This window comes from Rhamphochromis longiceps, linkage group LG16, assembly GCF_057381845.1.
Source record: "Rhamphochromis longiceps isolate RC_006_pf linkage group LG16, R_longiceps_female_GT1.1, whole genome shotgun sequence".
NCBI classification, from domain to species: Eukaryota; Metazoa; Chordata; class Actinopteri; order Cichliformes; family Cichlidae; genus Rhamphochromis; species Rhamphochromis longiceps.
The window spans coordinates 29,479,310-29,496,446 of record NC_140572.1 but is presented as its reverse complement, the minus strand read 5'-3'; the positions used below and the strand labels follow the sequence as shown (position 1 = coordinate 29,496,446).

Below are 17,137 nucleotides of genomic sequence, written 5' to 3'. Positions count from 1 at the left end.
AAACCAACAACCGGATAGAAATTCAGCCCATCAAATCCTCTTATTTAGTATGAATCAGTTTCTTAAGCAGAAGACGCTGCTGAGAAGTGCAAACCAGTATTTGCAAAAACGTTTAACACTGGATGCTTTTTTTTTTTTTATTATTCAGTAAAGAAATATTACAAATGTCTTTTCTTCCCTCCCCATTTTCTTAATTCCTAAATGCGATCAAATGTGACGTTAAAATTTACAACACTAGATTAGCTGCACGATTTTCTGAAATCTCAAAGATAATCCAGTTAGTGGAACCTCTCGCCTCAGCTTTTGTTTTGTTTTCTACAGCTGTTTTTATGTTTTCTTCAATTTTAAACACTTGAGAATATTAAAGAATTTGATCACAAAGCAACTCCTACTCCTTTGACTTATTTGGATTTGTGTGAGTTTCTCTGTGCATGCAGCACTTCAGGTGAAAGGAACTCAGTTTTGACACCATAGACGACGGGAGGGGTCCACTAGAGTCAACACAGGGATCTGATTTAACCATTTCCACCTTCCATCACTTCTCCATAAGAACTTTCACACAGGCATCCATCCACCGTAATTCATCATAACACATCCACAATTTTCATTTGACATGCAGTATTAAGTCACAAGTGTGACATAATGTGAGGACTGTGTAAACTGAACATATGTATATAACACAAATGATGAATGTCATGCTCACCTTTAGATATTGTAGAGATGTATTTAGCTGCTCTTTAGACCTTTTGAATGACACATTAACAATCGGATGTCCAAGGTGTGACGGGATATCGAGTCTGTATAAATATGTACATTATGTAAATGATGACTATGAGATGCTCAGCTTTAGAAAAGGTATAGATGCACCACAAGTTTATCTTACTAAACTGTGAAGAAAATGCTACAGCAGATGAAGATTTAAACCCAGCTGTCCTGGGTGCAGTTTACAAAATTATCTGCAAAGGTCACACTCAACACTCTGGAGCTGTAAATAGCATCAGCGATGCCTCACTTCTAATTAAACCACAGATGGAACGCTGTACTCACAGTGGATGCTTACAAAGCATTTTTCACAATTTGTAATTAATCATTGTTTCTTACTGTAGTCAGTTACTTTTTGCATGATGTACGATATTGCACAGTCACTGAATCGAGTTAATTCTGACTCAGGGACTCTTACAGACTGGCAATACAGCAGCTGTGGCATTAACTCTGCATCGGAATAATTAATAAAAATGGGTTTCTGAGGAAGCAAAGCTGAAAAAGTGTCATTTTTGCTTTTGTTAAAAGCTGTCTTGTTTGATCAAAAGCCCCTAAAACATTTCGAAGACAACTCGGAGAAGGCAAGACTAATAAATAGTTTTTACAATTTTACAAATCTGATTAAAAAAATGTTTGACACCAGCAGCGACATGAAAATGCGTGTTAACATGAATGACATGTGCTCTGTGCTGGTAGAGAACAAACAGGAGCTTAGGATTGTCCTCTTAGGAAATGATTGAACACCATCCTTGGCCGAAAGATGGTTGACACCAGCAGAGATGTGAAGATGTGACAAACTAGTCTTGATAACGGACTTGGTAAAGTGGTTGTGGTCAGTACCCCTGAAAGACGGGTTCACTATTCTGTTCAAGACCCCAGGCCGGTAAATATGAAAACAGCAGGCTGCGTGGCCATGTGCCCACCAGGACCTCATGGTTATTTATTTATTTTATTTTTTTTGCCTGTCCCGTTTGGCTCTTTTGCCATCAGAATTGTTGTCTAAAGGCAAAGAAAGATGCCCAACGGATTTACTTTACCAAATTGACCATCCCAGCCTCGCCGTAATGGTCCATTTGATTCACCTTTTATTGTTTATTTTATTTTCACTTGCTGAATGCGGGACAGACTTGACTGGGGGAAAGAAGGGGAGAAAGAAAGAGGGAAAGAGAAACAGCTGAGAAGAGGGACGGGGGAGAAGGGCAAAAAACAAAAACCAACAGAATGATCAGAAAAAAAAGAAAGAAAAAAATGCATATATCGATCACCTGGATCACCTGCTGAGAAAGAAAAAAGAAAACAAGCAGAAGAGAACAAGAGTAATAGAATAAACAGCATCACAATGATATATGGGAATATGACAGTAAATACTAAATATTAAACATTATTGTGCAGCACATAAGATCAACAGAACACAGTGTGCTTTGAGGTAGGAGCCAAAAAGGGTGTAGTTTGTGGGTGTGATCACCCGTGTGTACACCTGTGAGCATGGACACGCTTGTTTTTTGTTTTTTAAAAGGTTCCTTCATATAATACTCTGCTAGAGGGTGTGGGGGGGCCACAGCCCCGTCCTCCAGGGCATGAAGCAGGTATGGAGGAGATCAAAACTCCAGACATCCAGAGGCCCCCAGAACACAAGAGACCAAGGAAGACCAACAGAGGGGCAGCCGCGCCACTGTCCCAGAAAGAGCTGAGGAGAGTCCCAGATGAGGGCTCACTCAGCAGCCGCGGAGCAGAAGCCGGGGGGAGTTGCAGTGACGCGCCCGTGAGCTCCGCCGGCAGCCAGCTGCGCCTGAGTGACGAGCCGCAGGCCGAGGGGCCGGGGGCACCCCACCTCCGGAGTGGCCCGAGCGAGCCCCAGGCTCCAGGCCCCGATAAGCGGCCGCCAAGGAGTGAGCCGGTGTGTACCTGGACGCCCATCCCCAGACACAAAGAACCACCAACGCACCGATGTCTGAGGGAGTCCGCCACTGGCAGGGGAAGTGGTGGTGGGGGGAGATAGGCCTCCAAACCTTGGAGGGCCTGAGATGTCCCCAGAGAGGTGGCGCCTGATACCCAACCTGACATATAGACACAGACATACAGGCACACACAGATACAAACATCCATTCCCACCCTCATGCTCTCATATGCACTTACTCCACACTCAACCAAACATAAAGAGACGCTGTACACACGATCACACTCCCCAAGCGTACTCTACGAACCGGGTCCCTTGCCCCTGGAGGGGGGAACTGCACCCAGACCCAGGTGGTGTTACCCTTTTCCCTGCGGTGGGGAGAGGCAGACCGCCCCGACTCCGCAGCAGCAGGGAGGCCCCACACTCCAGACCGCAGTCGGACGGCCAACTCCTCCTCCTAGCCTAGGACCTCATGGTTATACTGATCAGCCCACATAGAGGTCGGGAATGGAAGTAGAGGGACCTCTGGAGGAATTAAATGACACCCTGTGGAGGAAAACAATACTGTGGATATTGTGCAATATTGTGGAGAGGGTGATTTTAAGCCGAATGAATGTGCAAATGGTCAAAAGAACCCTCACATTTCTACTGGGTAAGAATCATTGAATGTACCTACCATTTTCTTTTAACCCCCTAGAGATTATAATTGAACTTTCCTCCACCCACAGGACAGACCAAAACAAAATATGAAAATCATTCCAAATGTGGGAAAAAAGGAAAAAATAAGAAGGATTAAAATTAGAACACCCCCAAGGACCATAACTGCCATTGTCACCAGCTGACAAGAGAATCATAATGAAATTAGTGTAAAGGAAATAATTTGCAATCATTAGCACTCTGCACTACACATGTCTATATTTGCATGCACTAATCACACTAATCAATTACCTACCTCAATATTACAAATACGACTGTTTTTATTATTTAACCTGTCACTTTTAAGGATAAACCCTTTAAATAACTTTGTAGGTCCTCTCAGATCAACTCATTTATTGATGCGTCAAGCATCTCAGTCAGATTCAGGTCAGGACTTAAAGTAGGTCACTCGAATTTCTTCATTTAGTTTATCTTAAGCCATTCGGAGGTAAACTTGCTGGTGTGTTTTGGATTATTGTCTTGCTGCAGAACCCAACTGTGTTCCGTTTGAGGTCACAAACAGATGGCCAGATATTCTCCTTCAGAATATTTTGGTAGACGTCAGAATTTATTGTTCAGTTTACCTTCATTTAGGTCCTGAGGCAGCAAAACAGCCCCAGACCATCACACTACCACCACCACCACCATATTTTGGTGATGGTCTTTCTGAAGTGCTGTGTGACGTTTACACTGAATGTTATCAGACACGCACACTCCAAAAAGTTCAGCTTCTGTCCCATCAGTCCACAGAGTTATTTTTCTAAAAGTCTTGGGGATCATCATGATGTTTTCTGGCAAAACTGAGACAAGCCTTCATTTTCCTTTTGCTCAGCAGTGGTTTTCATCTTGGAACACATTTTTGGCCAAACTCTTTCTTACTGACATTAACTGAAGCAAGTGAGGCCTGCAGTTCTTTGGATGTTGTTCTTGGGTCTTTTGCGGTCTTCGCTGCATCCTCGGGGTAATTTTGGTCAACTGGGCACTCCTTGAAAGGTTCACGACTGTCTCAGGTTTTCGTCATTTGTGGACATTTTCGGCTTCTGGCAAAAGAGAATCCAGTTACATGGACAAATATAAACAGCAAAGAGAAGGAAAACTTCCACTAATAGCCAGTCACGTATCCCCCCCCCAACCAACAGAGGTTGAATTCCCAGGTGTGTGTTTTTTGTTGTTGAGCCAAAGGCAGTAATTAACAGGAGGCGTAGAGGAAGAGCAGATATTGTTAGGGGTGTAGATACAGCAGCTCTTTCCTCTGTACACTCACATGTTGTTACACTAAGAAGGTAGATGTTTCTCTGATCATGGATAATGTGTCTAATGTAAGAAGTTTCATTCTGTCAGGATTTAATGAGACGATGAATTTCAGAGTGCCTCTCTTCGCATTCACTTTACTGTATTACTGCATGATTTTATTTTTCAATATCTCTCTTGTGCTGCTTATTTTCTTGGATGAAAATCTGCACGAACCTATGTACATTTTCCTGAGTAGCTTTTGCATTAACACAATTTATGGGTCCACAGGTTTCTACCCAAAATTCCTTTCAGATTTACTAAGGTCTTCTCAAACAATCTCCTATGAAGGGTGCCTTTTACAAGCTTTTGTCATATATTCATTTGTCTGCTGTGATTTGTCCATTTTAGCTGTCATGGCCTTTGACAGGTATCTGGCAATATGTCGACCTCTGCACTACCACTCTTTCATGACTAAGAGGAGGCTTTCACAGCTGGTGTGTTTCTTCTGGCTGACACCTTTATGTATTTTTGCCATTAATGTCCTGCTAACATCAAGACTGAAGTTATGTGGTATAAACATTCGGAGAGTCTTATGTGTAAACTGGTTAATTGTTAAACTTGCTTGTCCTGAAGCTGAAACCTTTACAAACCACATCACAGCATGTGCAACAGTTATCATTTATGTGTCTCATGGCTTTTTTATAATGTGGACTTACACACATCTCATTAAAACATGTGCGAGGTCCAGAGAGGACAGAGAAAAGTTTATGCAGACCTGCCTGCCCCACCTGACCTCTTTGATCACATTTATAGTTGTGATTGGTTTTCAGTCGATATATGTGCAATTTGAGTACACAGGTTTTTCTGAAAGTCTCAAAAACTTCATTACAGTTGAAATTCTCATCATTCCACCTTTTATGAACCCTCTCATATATGGATTCAAACTCACCAAAATACAAAACAGAATCCTGACTTTACTTAAATCTTACAAGAAACTAACTTACATCAAGTTTAGTTTACTTAAAAAAACAAGCGTAAAATGCAGCATTTTCCTTAGAGTAAAGAATTTACTATGTGAGCCATTCTGTTGTAGATGACTTATAGGGACAAGGCCACACTATGTTTTACTGTTTTTGACAAAGATCAATTGATAATGTTCCATGTTCTGTTTTCTCAGGAAATGTGACATCGAGTTTTGTATTTTTAGTTTTTATATTCTACCTTTTACTTCTTTTTTAATTTATGCACTTTGTAGATAAATGGTAATAGATATATAAAACAGCGTCTGTGGTTAATATTTCCTCCATGTTTCAGTCAGCAAAGCCTATGGCTCATCCCAGAGCAATAGCATTGACATGCTCTTATAGACTATAATCATGCTAAAAGATCATCTCTTGTTGCTTACATATCTTCTTTTGCAAAATTTTAAAAACTTGCATCCATAATTCTCTGCACATTTACAAATTAATTATGTTATTATTGAATAATGATCAATCATCTATTATACAGCATGGAATCCAGTCACTCGCAACCCTGAACTAGATAGGCCAGTGGACTGATAGATGAGCCTTCATTTATTTTTCATCTTTAATTCTTTAATCCTTTCTGTCTTATTATTTGAACTTGAGGTGTCGTTGTGTCTGACTCTAATCATCACATTCATTACGATGTAAATTTGTGTTGCTGTTTGCAGTAGAGGGGTAGGAAGTAGAATGCTATTCAAGTGAAAGCTATTTTAGCTACATTGTTACCTGTACATTGTTACATTGTACACTTATATCAAAAATCTAATCAGCTGTTGCATAAACCTTGCATTGGGTGGTTGTATAATCAAGTTGTTGTGCACTTTAAATTAAATATTTAAAACATAAACAATAAAAACAAATAAAAAATCCAAAACTATGATAACAAGTGGGTTTTTCAGGTTTACCGAAAAACAAAATATGAAGCATTGATTTTTATCAAAAACTTGAGAGTAAAACCAAAAGTATATTGAGGGTCCACATGTCAACTATGGATTTTCTGGTGGTTCTTTGTGTCTGGGGGTGGGCGTCCGGGTACACACCGGCTCACTCCTTGGCGGCCGCTTGTCGGGGCCTGGGGCCTGGGGCTCGCTCGGGCCTCTTTGGAGGTGGGGTGCCCCCGGCCTCTTGGCCTGGGGCTCGGTCACTCAGGCACAGCTGGGGGCCGGCGGAGCTCACGGGCGCGTCACTGCAACTCCCCCTGACTTCTGCTCCGCGGCTGCTGGGCGAGCCCTCATCTGGGACTCTCCTCAGCTCTTACTGGAACAGTGGCGCGGCTGCCCCTCTGTTGGTCTTCCATGGTCTCTTGTGTTCTGGGGGCCTCTGGATGTCTGGAGTTTTGATCTCCTCCATACCTGCTTCACACCCTGGAGGACGGGGCTGTGGCCCCCCCACACTCCCTAGCAGATCATTACATGGAGAAACCTTTGGAATGCAAGCATGCTGATCCACACAGGTATGCACACATGGGTATTCACAGACGCGGACTAAAGCTTTCTTGGCTGCTGCCTCAAAGCACACTGTGCGCTGTCTATCTTGCGTGCTGCACAATATCGTTTATTATTTAGTAAATATTGATATCTATGACTAGCTAGTTTATTGTGATGGTGCTTTGTTTTCTCTATTATTATGTTGCTCTTTGTTGTTTGCTGTCTCCTCTGTTTGTTTTTTTTGTTTGTTTTTTTTTTCTCCATACAGGTGACCCAGGAGTTCTTTTTTTTTTTTCTCTCTCTTCCCCCCCTTCTCACCGTCTCTTCTCCCCTTTGGTTTTCTTTCTTTTTCTCCCCCTCTTTCTCTCATTCATTCCCCCTGTCCTATTTATTTAAAAAAAAAAAAAAAAAAAAAAAAAAAAAATGACAAAGGATGAACTGAAGCTCTGCCATCACGTAATGTCGCATACTGCTGTTTCTGATGTCATTTAAAAAAAAGAAAAGAAAAAAAAAACAAAAAAAGAAAAAAAAAAGAAAAAAAAAACAACTATGGATTTTCTGGACACTAATCTCATGAACTACAATAGCTAACTGTTGTTTAGTAGCTTATATTGTGTGCTGTGGCTACAACTGTAGCTTGCCTCCACCAGTGTGTGAATGTGAGAGTGAATGAATAGTGGCATTGTAAAGCACTTTGGGTGCCTTGAAAAGCGCTATATAAATCCAATTGTTATTATTATTATTATTATTATTATTATTATGTTAAAATATTTTTGCAGCCTAATAATCATGTTTTTCGGGCTCCGTGGTCTCTCAGCCTCAGACACATCACATACCAATAAAACATCTCAGTAAGCCAAACTAGATAACATGAACATTTTGGATTTTACTTTTATCAAACAATGCTGCATTAAGTTTCAAGCTGCTACTGATGTGGTTGCTAGACAACTTTTTAAGCTAACATTTGGCCTTAGCGGTCTTCTAGTGATCAGGTAGGCCAGACAGAGAGAGAGAGGATTGGCTAAGGCATAAGGTCTCAGAAGGTGGGGGAGAGGGAAAAAGTGAAGTATTCTTGTCTAATCTACTTAGTGCAATATACAGCATACATAAATGGAAAGCAGTAAAGAGCATAAGATGTAAGTAGATGACAAAATTCACGTTTCTTAGTTTAGAACAAAATCTTAATCTTAACTAGGGCCCCAAAATGATTCACCCTGGTCCTAACAGCATTGTTAATCTAATGTGAATATCAGGGTTCGGCTGTGTCAGAAGAGCTGATCCACTCAATCATCAGTAATGCACATGTAAGAAAACTAGGTTTATCTGGTGTTAATCAGGAAGCAAGGGTGTTTAATGCATTTTAACAGTTTTAGATTTCAGATTTCTCAATGAAAATGAACTGACCCGAAAACATACAAGGAGACACTACAATACTGCCCTTTACCAAGATTACAATTAAACGATCTATTTAATGTATTGATTTTGCTAAATTACGGAAATGATTATCTCACAGCAATCAATCAAATGCTAAAATATACTTCAGTAAACTTTAGATTACTGGAATTGCACACATATTGGCTTTTGTATGCAATATATTATGTATACAGGACATTGGGGTTCTGCATACACAGATGTCTTAAAAGAGTTCCTCCCTCAGTAGTTTGGACCTTTTTTGGAGGACTAACAGCATGTTTAACTACTATGTAAGAACACAGAAAAGATCCTCAAATACACTCACTGAACTTAGGCCTTGGCTTCCTTGGCTCCTTGATGTAATTATACTGTTACAGAAATGTTACCTGTGTGAGCTAATTAGATGATATCTTCCACTAGCAGAGTGGTACGGGCTGGACTTTGACCTTTCATCAGACAGAGAGCTGAGTCAAGCATTAAAGCTCAGGCTGACACTGGGCTGGACGATATTTTTCCACTTCGCTTTGTTTTTGGGAAAACAGGGTTTTTAACTGTAGTGAATCATCTTTAAAGTGACTGATGAAGTTTTAATGGCTCACAGACACCATAAAGGTATGTTCCCGACTTATACTTTTATATGTCTTAAATGTATCCATACAACATTTGCAAGGCTGATTGATTTTAGTATATTAAATCCAATTTGTTCTATTTTCTTATTCTGTACATAATTCATTGCAGTTAAGAGAATTTCAGCATTTTGCATAGTTCAGAGGAAAGTTGTGAAACCAGTGGGAGGGCTTTGTCTCACATCAGCTGCTTGCATGCCAGAGTTGTGGTAATTCAGTGACATGTTGTCCTCTCTGCTGGCAGAGAACAAACACATTCTCCAGGAGCTCAGGATTGTGCTCTTGGGACACGACTGGCTGGAGAAGAGTTTGACAGGAAACACTATCCTCAGCAGACAGATGTTTGACACCAGCAGAGATGTGAAGATGTGTGTTAAGAGACAAACTATTCTTGATGAAGGACTTAAAGTGGTTGTGGTCAGTACCCCTGAAAGATGGATTCACTATTCTGTCCAAGACCCCAGCCTGGTAAATATGAACACAGCAGCCTGCGTGGCCATGTGCCCACCGGGACCTCATGCTTTCCTCATGGTTATACCGATCAGCTCGCACAGAGGTCGGGAATGGACAGTAGAGGGACCTCTGGAGCAGTTAAATGACACCCTGTGGAGGAACACGATAGTAATATTCACGAGATATGAGCAGCTGAGAGGGATGTCTGTGGAGAGTTACATTGCAAAATACAAGTTTCTGAAAAGCCTTTTGGACAAATGCATGTATAGATACCACCTTTTAGATACAAGCACTTGGGGAGAAGATGATCCCACTCAGGTTAAAGAACTTTTGGAGAAGATTGATGCAGTGGTTGAAGAAAATATAAAAGCAGGAGGAGTTGGTTATGTGACTAGAAATGACAAACTGTCCAGGATAACAGAGAGCCAAAGGAAAAAGGTGGAGGAGAGGGCGACTTTAAGGCGAATGAATGTGCATATGGTTAAAAGAACCCTCACATTTCTACTGGGTAAGCGTCACTTCATGCACCTATCATATTTGTTTTTTCAAGACATAATAATAATTGAACCAAAACAAAATGTGAAAATAAAAAAAAAAGTAGAAAAAAAAGAAAAATAAATCAAAATGATTTAAATTATACCCCTCTCCCAGGCCCATAACTGCCATCTTCACCAATTGTGAGGCATAACGGCATTAGTGGAAAGGGGAAAAAAATACAATCATTAGCACTCAGAGATTCAGTGATATTTATTTACACATATCAACATTTGCATTCAACAGACTAATCATCCATCCACCACAAACTGTGATGTTATTACTTATGTAGCTCAGAAAATTAGATCGGGTACAATCATTTTTATAATACTACAAACATTAATGTTTGTAATATGATAAATTACCTGGACTCATTTCTCCTTAGCCCAAGTAAAACATTTTTGCTGTTGTCTCTGGTTCCAGGTGTTTCATTGTGGTTGTACTTACTGTTTTAAGAAAAGCAGGCTGGGAAAAGCTCAGCTGGAAACAATCTTCTTGGTGGTGAAGTCTTTGCTGTGGGACAGTCAACATCACAGGTCACTGAGAGGGAGGGTGGTGCTGGCAAACTGCAAATAACTGTTGTGGACACTCCAGGATGGCATGGACGATACTGTTCCGAGGACACTCCATGGGAAGTACAGGATCGAATTACTAGCAGTGCATCCCCGTGGGCTCCTACTCCTCATGCTGTCCTGGTGGTTGTACGTGCCGATGAGACCTTCACTGAAACCGACAGAATTAGAGCAGAGGAACACTTAAGCTTGTTCGGTCTCTGGGTGTGGATGCGAAGTATTGTGTTGTTCACCTGGGGAGACAAACTGGGAGTCACTCCCATTGAAGAGCACATTGAAAGACGGCCAGCTCTGCAGCAGCTTGTGGACAAATGTGGAAACAGATATCATGTTTTTGATAACTTAAACAGGGTCGGAGACATCCAGGTTAGAGCACTACTGGAGAAGATTGAGGAGACGGTGGTGGAGAACGATGCCAGATACTTGGTACAGAGTTTCATGAATCTCCAGGAAAGCAACAAAAGGCTGGAAAAGAGCTCCAAAAAGACTGTGAGGCAACTGAAGAAGGTTAAAGCAGAGAATAATGTCCTGAAAAAGACAGTTGAGGAGAGGGAAAGGACAGTAGAAGATATGATCAAGATAGCTAAAGAGGAAGATGGACAGGTTCGGGCTTTGAAGGTGACAACAGAAGATGAGAAGGAGTGGTTAAAGAAAGATTATGAACAAAAGATAAGCATTCTAAACACTGAAAACACTCAACTCAAGAAGGACATTATGGAAAAAGACAGGGTGATAAAAGAGCTGTGTGCAGTGAAAAGACATTTCATAAAGTCTACAAAGCAAAGGAGTGAAGGGGACAAAGAAAAGCTTGAGGAAAAGATGAAGGCACAAGAGCAAGAAATTGCAGGCTTAAAGAAATTGTGTGTAAAGAAAGAAAAAGACACGGAGCAAATGCTGATGGATCACAGGCAAGAAGTGATGAAGCTCAAAGAGATGACGGAACAGCTGAAAAAAGAAAATGAAGATGCAAAGAAAATGTTGAAAGTGGCGATCAGTAGGATGCAGAGGCACTACAAAGAGACGGAAACTAACGGGACAAATAAGATGAACACCGTGCACTTTAATAAAGGTGATCATGGAAAAACTGTGGCAGACCTAAAGTTGCTGGAGGAGCTTAGCAGAAGACCAAAATGGGCATTCACAATACCTTCAAGTCATCATCGACATGTCATCAACCACTGTGAGTATGAGAAAGTGATCCTGAGTGTGGTTACACAATAATGAGTATACTCTGTAAGAACAAAGTCAAAATGTCACTCATTAAGTTCCAGAAGCAGAGCAGAAGAGCCTGGCTGTGCCGGACAGTGGTGCCAATGTCCAGTACAAGGTGAGTAAAAATGGAGTTGACAGTCCGACCATGATGAACGCACAAAACGCTCTAGATAAGACTAAGTTTCTTTTATGTGAACACAAAGGTCTTTACAGCTTTCCTAAAATACATTCCTAAAGTTTTTCATGCATCTCAGCCTCATTTATATCCATAACACATCAGTTTGATTTATTTATTTGTGCTTCATTTGAAGCATCAGAGTGGAACATGTATGACAATTCATTCAAATTATGATAAGGATTAATTCATTGGGCCTCCCTAATTTAATGGCAATCAACCAGAAGTAAATTATGTAAATATTTCACGCTGGGTTGAGGTATTTGACTCCACAAATACAATTTATTTCACTAAATTCACATCACTTACCTGAAAAAGTTATTTTAAGTTTCAGGAATATTATACGCATCCAAAATGTTTTGCAGATGCATTGTCATCAGGATTTTTTAGATTAGCTGTTTTCCCATTTTCCCAAACTACTGCCCAAATCCATTTAAGTGTGTTTACTCCAATGCTACTACGTCCTTTACTTATTCTTGCAAAAATCAAGTATGCTAACACACTGTACTGGAATACAACCCACAGTGTATTAAATAACTGAAAGATTGCCTAGTACAGTCCCTTTTTTCCCCAACAGAAAGAGTCTGCGAACCCAGCAAGCAGACATGAAGCAGGCTTGACTTCATCATGGCTCAGAGCCGGATGTGCAGCCTTCGGAGCAGCAGCTGGAGCCTTTGTGGCCTCATCCAGGGTGGGCACAGGGATGAATGCCAGGTCAGCTGGCTGGGCTGCAGCTGGGGCTCTCCTGGGCAGCTTATTGGTCCAATAAATTAGATACCTGATTCAAGAGACCTAAGATCTATTATATGACCATGTTCAGTGTACAGACGAAATATGGTCTTGGCTTCTACTGCTTTTGTGTTCTGTACGTGAAACTCAGTAACCCAAAGTGCATTTATTTGATTTTTTTAATGCCACATTGGAAATAATGTCAGCTGTACACTTTGATCTGCTGAATGTTAACAGCAACTGAGTAACTAGATGCAGATGCCAAAATTATACTCACATCACAACAGTTTTTTGTGCTTTATTTTGGCTTTGAATAACTGGTAGTTTGAACATAAGTCCTCTGTATGGAAATAGATGGTAAAATAAAATATATATTGTACAGGATATGGCAGAAATGTTGGGGCATCTTAAACTATCAGACTTTTAGAAGATTTTCTGCTCACCCAACTCTGTGCCTGAAAATTGTACGTTCCAAAGTTTGACTTATACAAGGTCTTTTTTCACACATGGAAATCTAAAGCAAAGTTTGAATTAATATGAATATCTCAAAAACTATTAAAGATAAAAGCCTGAAATTTTCCTTAGTCTTACTGATTCAATTGTATGATTGTATGCTTCTAATAAGGAAACCTGATCTCTGACCTGACACATGCCTGACAAAAATCCTATTGATGGAAAAAATGTTTTTCCAAGAACATTTTAAAATAAAATAGTAAAATAGTTCCTCAAACCCTTTTCCGTTCTATTTATGCTATGACACAAAAAAGCTTCAGTTTAAGACAAATGTTTTTAATTCTCTTACATTCCACATGTGTATTTGTGTGTCTATTTTCAATTTGATTTGCATACAGCAGCAGAAAAACATCTTGTACTTCATATAACAACAAATAATTTCAATAAAAATGAACAATGAGCTGAAACAAATCCCCATTATTTTCCTGGATAAATGATGGGGCTCAGGGATGTATCCCTGACAAAATACTGAAACATGAATTTGCACCCTGTTTTGTCACTGTCTATGAACAAAGAAATAATGAGAAAAACATTGAGTGATTAAACTTTATTAAAGTGGTTATTTTTGTTTACGGTAAACAAAACTCAGAATTTTATTTCGTATTTTGGTAAGTTTAAATCCATAAATGAGGGGATTCATAACTGGAGGGATGACGAGAAATTCAATAGCGATGAAGTTTTGGAGGCTTTGGGGTAAATCTGCAGAGCCAAATCGCATATACATCAAATCAAAAAGTATTACAATCAAAAATGTGATTAAAGAAGTCAGATGGGGCACACAGGTCTGCATAAACTTCGCCCTGTCTTCTTTGGACGTTACAGATGTTTTAATAAGATGCATGTACGTCCACATTATGAAAAACCCATGCGAAATATACACGATAATTGTTGCATATGAAACAACACTATTTAAAAGGGTGTCTGTGTCAGAGCAAGCAAGTTTAACAATTACCCAGTTCACACAGAAGACCTTCTCAATTTTTGATCTGCATAAGGTCAGTCTTGATGTTAGCAGAATACTGATGGAAATAATGCATAAAGGAGTCAGCCAGGAGAAACACACCAGCTGAGAGAGCCTCCTCTTAGTCATGAAAGAGTGGTAGTGCAGAGGGCGACATATAGCCAGATACCTGTCAAAGGCCATGACAGCTAAAATGGACAAATCACAGCAAGCAAATGAGTACATGATAAAAGCTTGTAAAAGGCACCCTTCATAGGAGATTCTGTGAGAAGACGACAGCAGATCTAACAGGAATTTTGGGTAGAAACCTGTGGTCCCATAAATTGCATTAATGCAAAAACTGCTCAGTAAAATGTACATAGGTTCATGGAGGTTTTCATCCAAGACAATGAGCACAATCAGAGACACATTGATTAATATGATCATACAGTAATACATTAATGTGAGTGAGAAGATGGTAAGTCTGATATTCCTTGTCTCATTAAATCCAGAGAGAGTGAACATTCTCACAACAGAAACATTATCCATAATCAGAGAGCAATACTCACAATTTCAAATGTTCAGATTATACCTGACGAGTGTTCAAAATGCAGAGTGAGCAGCTACACTGTGCTGTGTATTCTCACTCCGCTCTCATTCAGCACCGTCTATTAATAAACGCTTTGATGATGACAGCACAACAGCTGGGAATTCAAACTCATATTGCCGGTCCTCTAATAACTCGTTTCCGTACGTATAAAAAAAATTGCATTCAGTTTCAGTAATTGAGTATTTTTGATTGTCTAAGGAGCTTGGAAAGAAAAGCTTCTGGACTTCTTTAAGTTGCTTGAAGACGTTGCACCTCTCATCCATCTCATTCAACATTATGCACTCCACACTGTATATAAATGCCACTTGTTTTGCACATATTCAACTCTGTATATTTTATATATTTTATTATTATTATTATTATTATTTTATTTTATTTTTTTACTATTTAATTTGTAAAAATGTGTATACACACACACACACACACACACACACACACACACACACACACACACACACACACACACACACACACATACACACGTAGGAAAATATTTAGTATACACTTCCAGAAATGCATACACTATTATATATTGTACATATATTTATTAGTTTCAGGTTGGCCATTCTTGTATTTTGCTCGTTTGTGTTGTTGTGTTTGCACATCTCTGTTGCTTGTGGGGCTCGCACACAAGAATTTCACTCGCATGTGCTGTGCCAGTGTGCCTGCACATGTGATGTGACAATAAAAAGTGATTTGATTTGATTTGATCCGAGAGCTTCTTCAGGTCTAGCCTAGAACTGAAGAACCTTCACAGATGAGTGTTTTTGATATTAGAAAACTTTAAGAATTTGTGAATTGTTAACTTGTTAAGTAATATTTTTTCTAACTATGAATTATGTAAAAATTGCTGTAAAAATTAGATTATGTTAACTCTAGATGTCTGGCCTGTAGTGTTTTATAAATTTGATTTTTGCAGTGTACAGTGGTTAAGGTGTTCTGGTCCTGGGTTCAGTGTATAGAATTTTGTTCTGTTATTATTAAATATTCTTTGTTTAATGCCTAGTTTGTTTGTTTACATTTTCATCTTGTATTTTTTCTTGTATTAGTATTTTAAGTATTGAGTTAATTGTTCCAGTTACTATTTAGATCAGTTTATTATTTATAGTTTATACTTTTACTTTGTGTTTCTCAGTTTAGTTATTATTGCTAACTTCCTATTTTACTTAGGCCCTGTCTTGTGTTTTGTGCTACTTTCCCTCCTATGATGTGGTGATTATCCGCACCTGCAACTTATTTTGCACTTCCACTACACATAACATCTGGACTAATGGCGAAACAACTGGTTGCTCAGTGTTTCAACATCTGGAAGAAAAAACTGCTATCACAACTAAAGATCGACAAGGTACAACACGAATGCTACACCAGGGGGGAACAAGGTCGTCAGGTCAGGGGGGTGATATCATCTCGACCCTCCGAGATTGGGTATCAAGTGCCAAGGCCAACTGATGTGTGTGAGGTGTTTATTGTAAGAACACCTGACTTGACAGATATGATCATTGCTAAGCTGGAAACCTGGACCCTCTATGGCTGATTACAAAGCCCATATGAAGAACCATCTGAAGGTTATGGAAAATCCCTACTGTGACTATCATCGAAACCAACCAGCTGATCTACACTATGGCAGCAGTGATCAGTGAGGTGCTTGGCTACAAGATGAACAGCTACAAGGAGCAGTACCCTCCTTGTAGAAGGAGACTAGAAGCCAAGACAAGATGGAGGGAAGTGAGCCAAACATCGGAGCTGCAAAAAGGTGTGACGAAGAAATAAAATCATACTTGAGGCCTTGGAAATAGGGATGGGTATTAGGTTTTATCCGAAACCAGTGCCAAACCGGTACTTTTGAAATGGTGCCGGTGCTTAAACGGTGCTCGAACCGGTGCTCGAACCGGTGCTTAAAGAATGGAAAACACAAACTTTGTCCAAAAACCTCTCATGTTTAGCTGTTTTTTGTAAAAAGATAACAATGTTAGCCCTTTCTGCAGCTATAGGGCATATATGGTATCGTTCTTGGCTGGAGGCAGTGCTTAAACAATGGAATAAACACAAACTTTGTCCAAAAACCTCTCATGTTGTTGTTGCTGTTTCCCACTTTTTCTTTGGTCATTTTAGCCTTTTTGGCCAGGGTGAAGGGAGTACCTGCCATCAAACAAGAAGACAGCCGCATGTAACTACGACAGTGTTTGCTAGTTCACCTTACATGCATTGATTTAATAACGTGGTTAGCCTACACAACGTAAATTAAACACGAACTACATTAAGCTACTGACCCAGAGGAGAACGGCTGCTGCTGCCATCATCATCCGTCATCATTTCTGCT

General features: G+C 39.9%; 3 protein-coding genes across 3 annotated transcripts; 2 read left to right on the top strand and 1 right to left on the bottom strand.

Moving 5' to 3' along the window:
• The first annotated feature begins 4,650 nt into the window (after positions 1 to 4,650).
• LOC146651389 (olfactory receptor 4B13-like) lies at positions 4,651 to 5,685 on the top strand. Its single transcript, XM_085385338.1, has one exon. The coding sequence runs from the start codon at positions 4,657 to 4,659 to the stop codon at positions 5,683 to 5,685; it is 1,029 nt and encodes a 342-aa protein (XP_085241464.1). The 5' UTR covers positions 4,651 to 4,656.
• Positions 5,686 to 8,928: 3,243 nt separating this feature from the next.
• Positions 8,929 to 13,685, top strand: LOC146651388 (GTPase IMAP family member 8-like). The gene is made up of 5 exons (XM_085385322.1): positions 8,929 to 9,065; positions 9,324 to 10,111; positions 10,531 to 11,818; positions 11,904 to 11,965; positions 12,603 to 13,685. The coding sequence occupies exons 1-5, from the start codon at positions 9,044 to 9,046 to the stop codon at positions 12,792 to 12,794; spliced, it is 2,352 nt and encodes a 783-aa protein (XP_085241448.1). The 5' UTR covers positions 8,929 to 9,043; the 3' UTR covers positions 12,795 to 13,685.
• Positions 13,686 to 13,797: 112 nt separating this feature from the next.
• LOC146651387 (olfactory receptor 6N1-like) lies at positions 13,798 to 15,145 on the bottom strand. Its single transcript, XM_085385321.1, has one exon. The coding sequence runs from the start codon at positions 14,754 to 14,756 to the stop codon at positions 13,827 to 13,829; it is 930 nt and encodes a 309-aa protein (XP_085241447.1). The 5' UTR covers positions 14,757 to 15,145; the 3' UTR covers positions 13,798 to 13,826.
• Between the last annotated feature and the right edge of the window lie 1,992 nt (positions 15,146 to 17,137).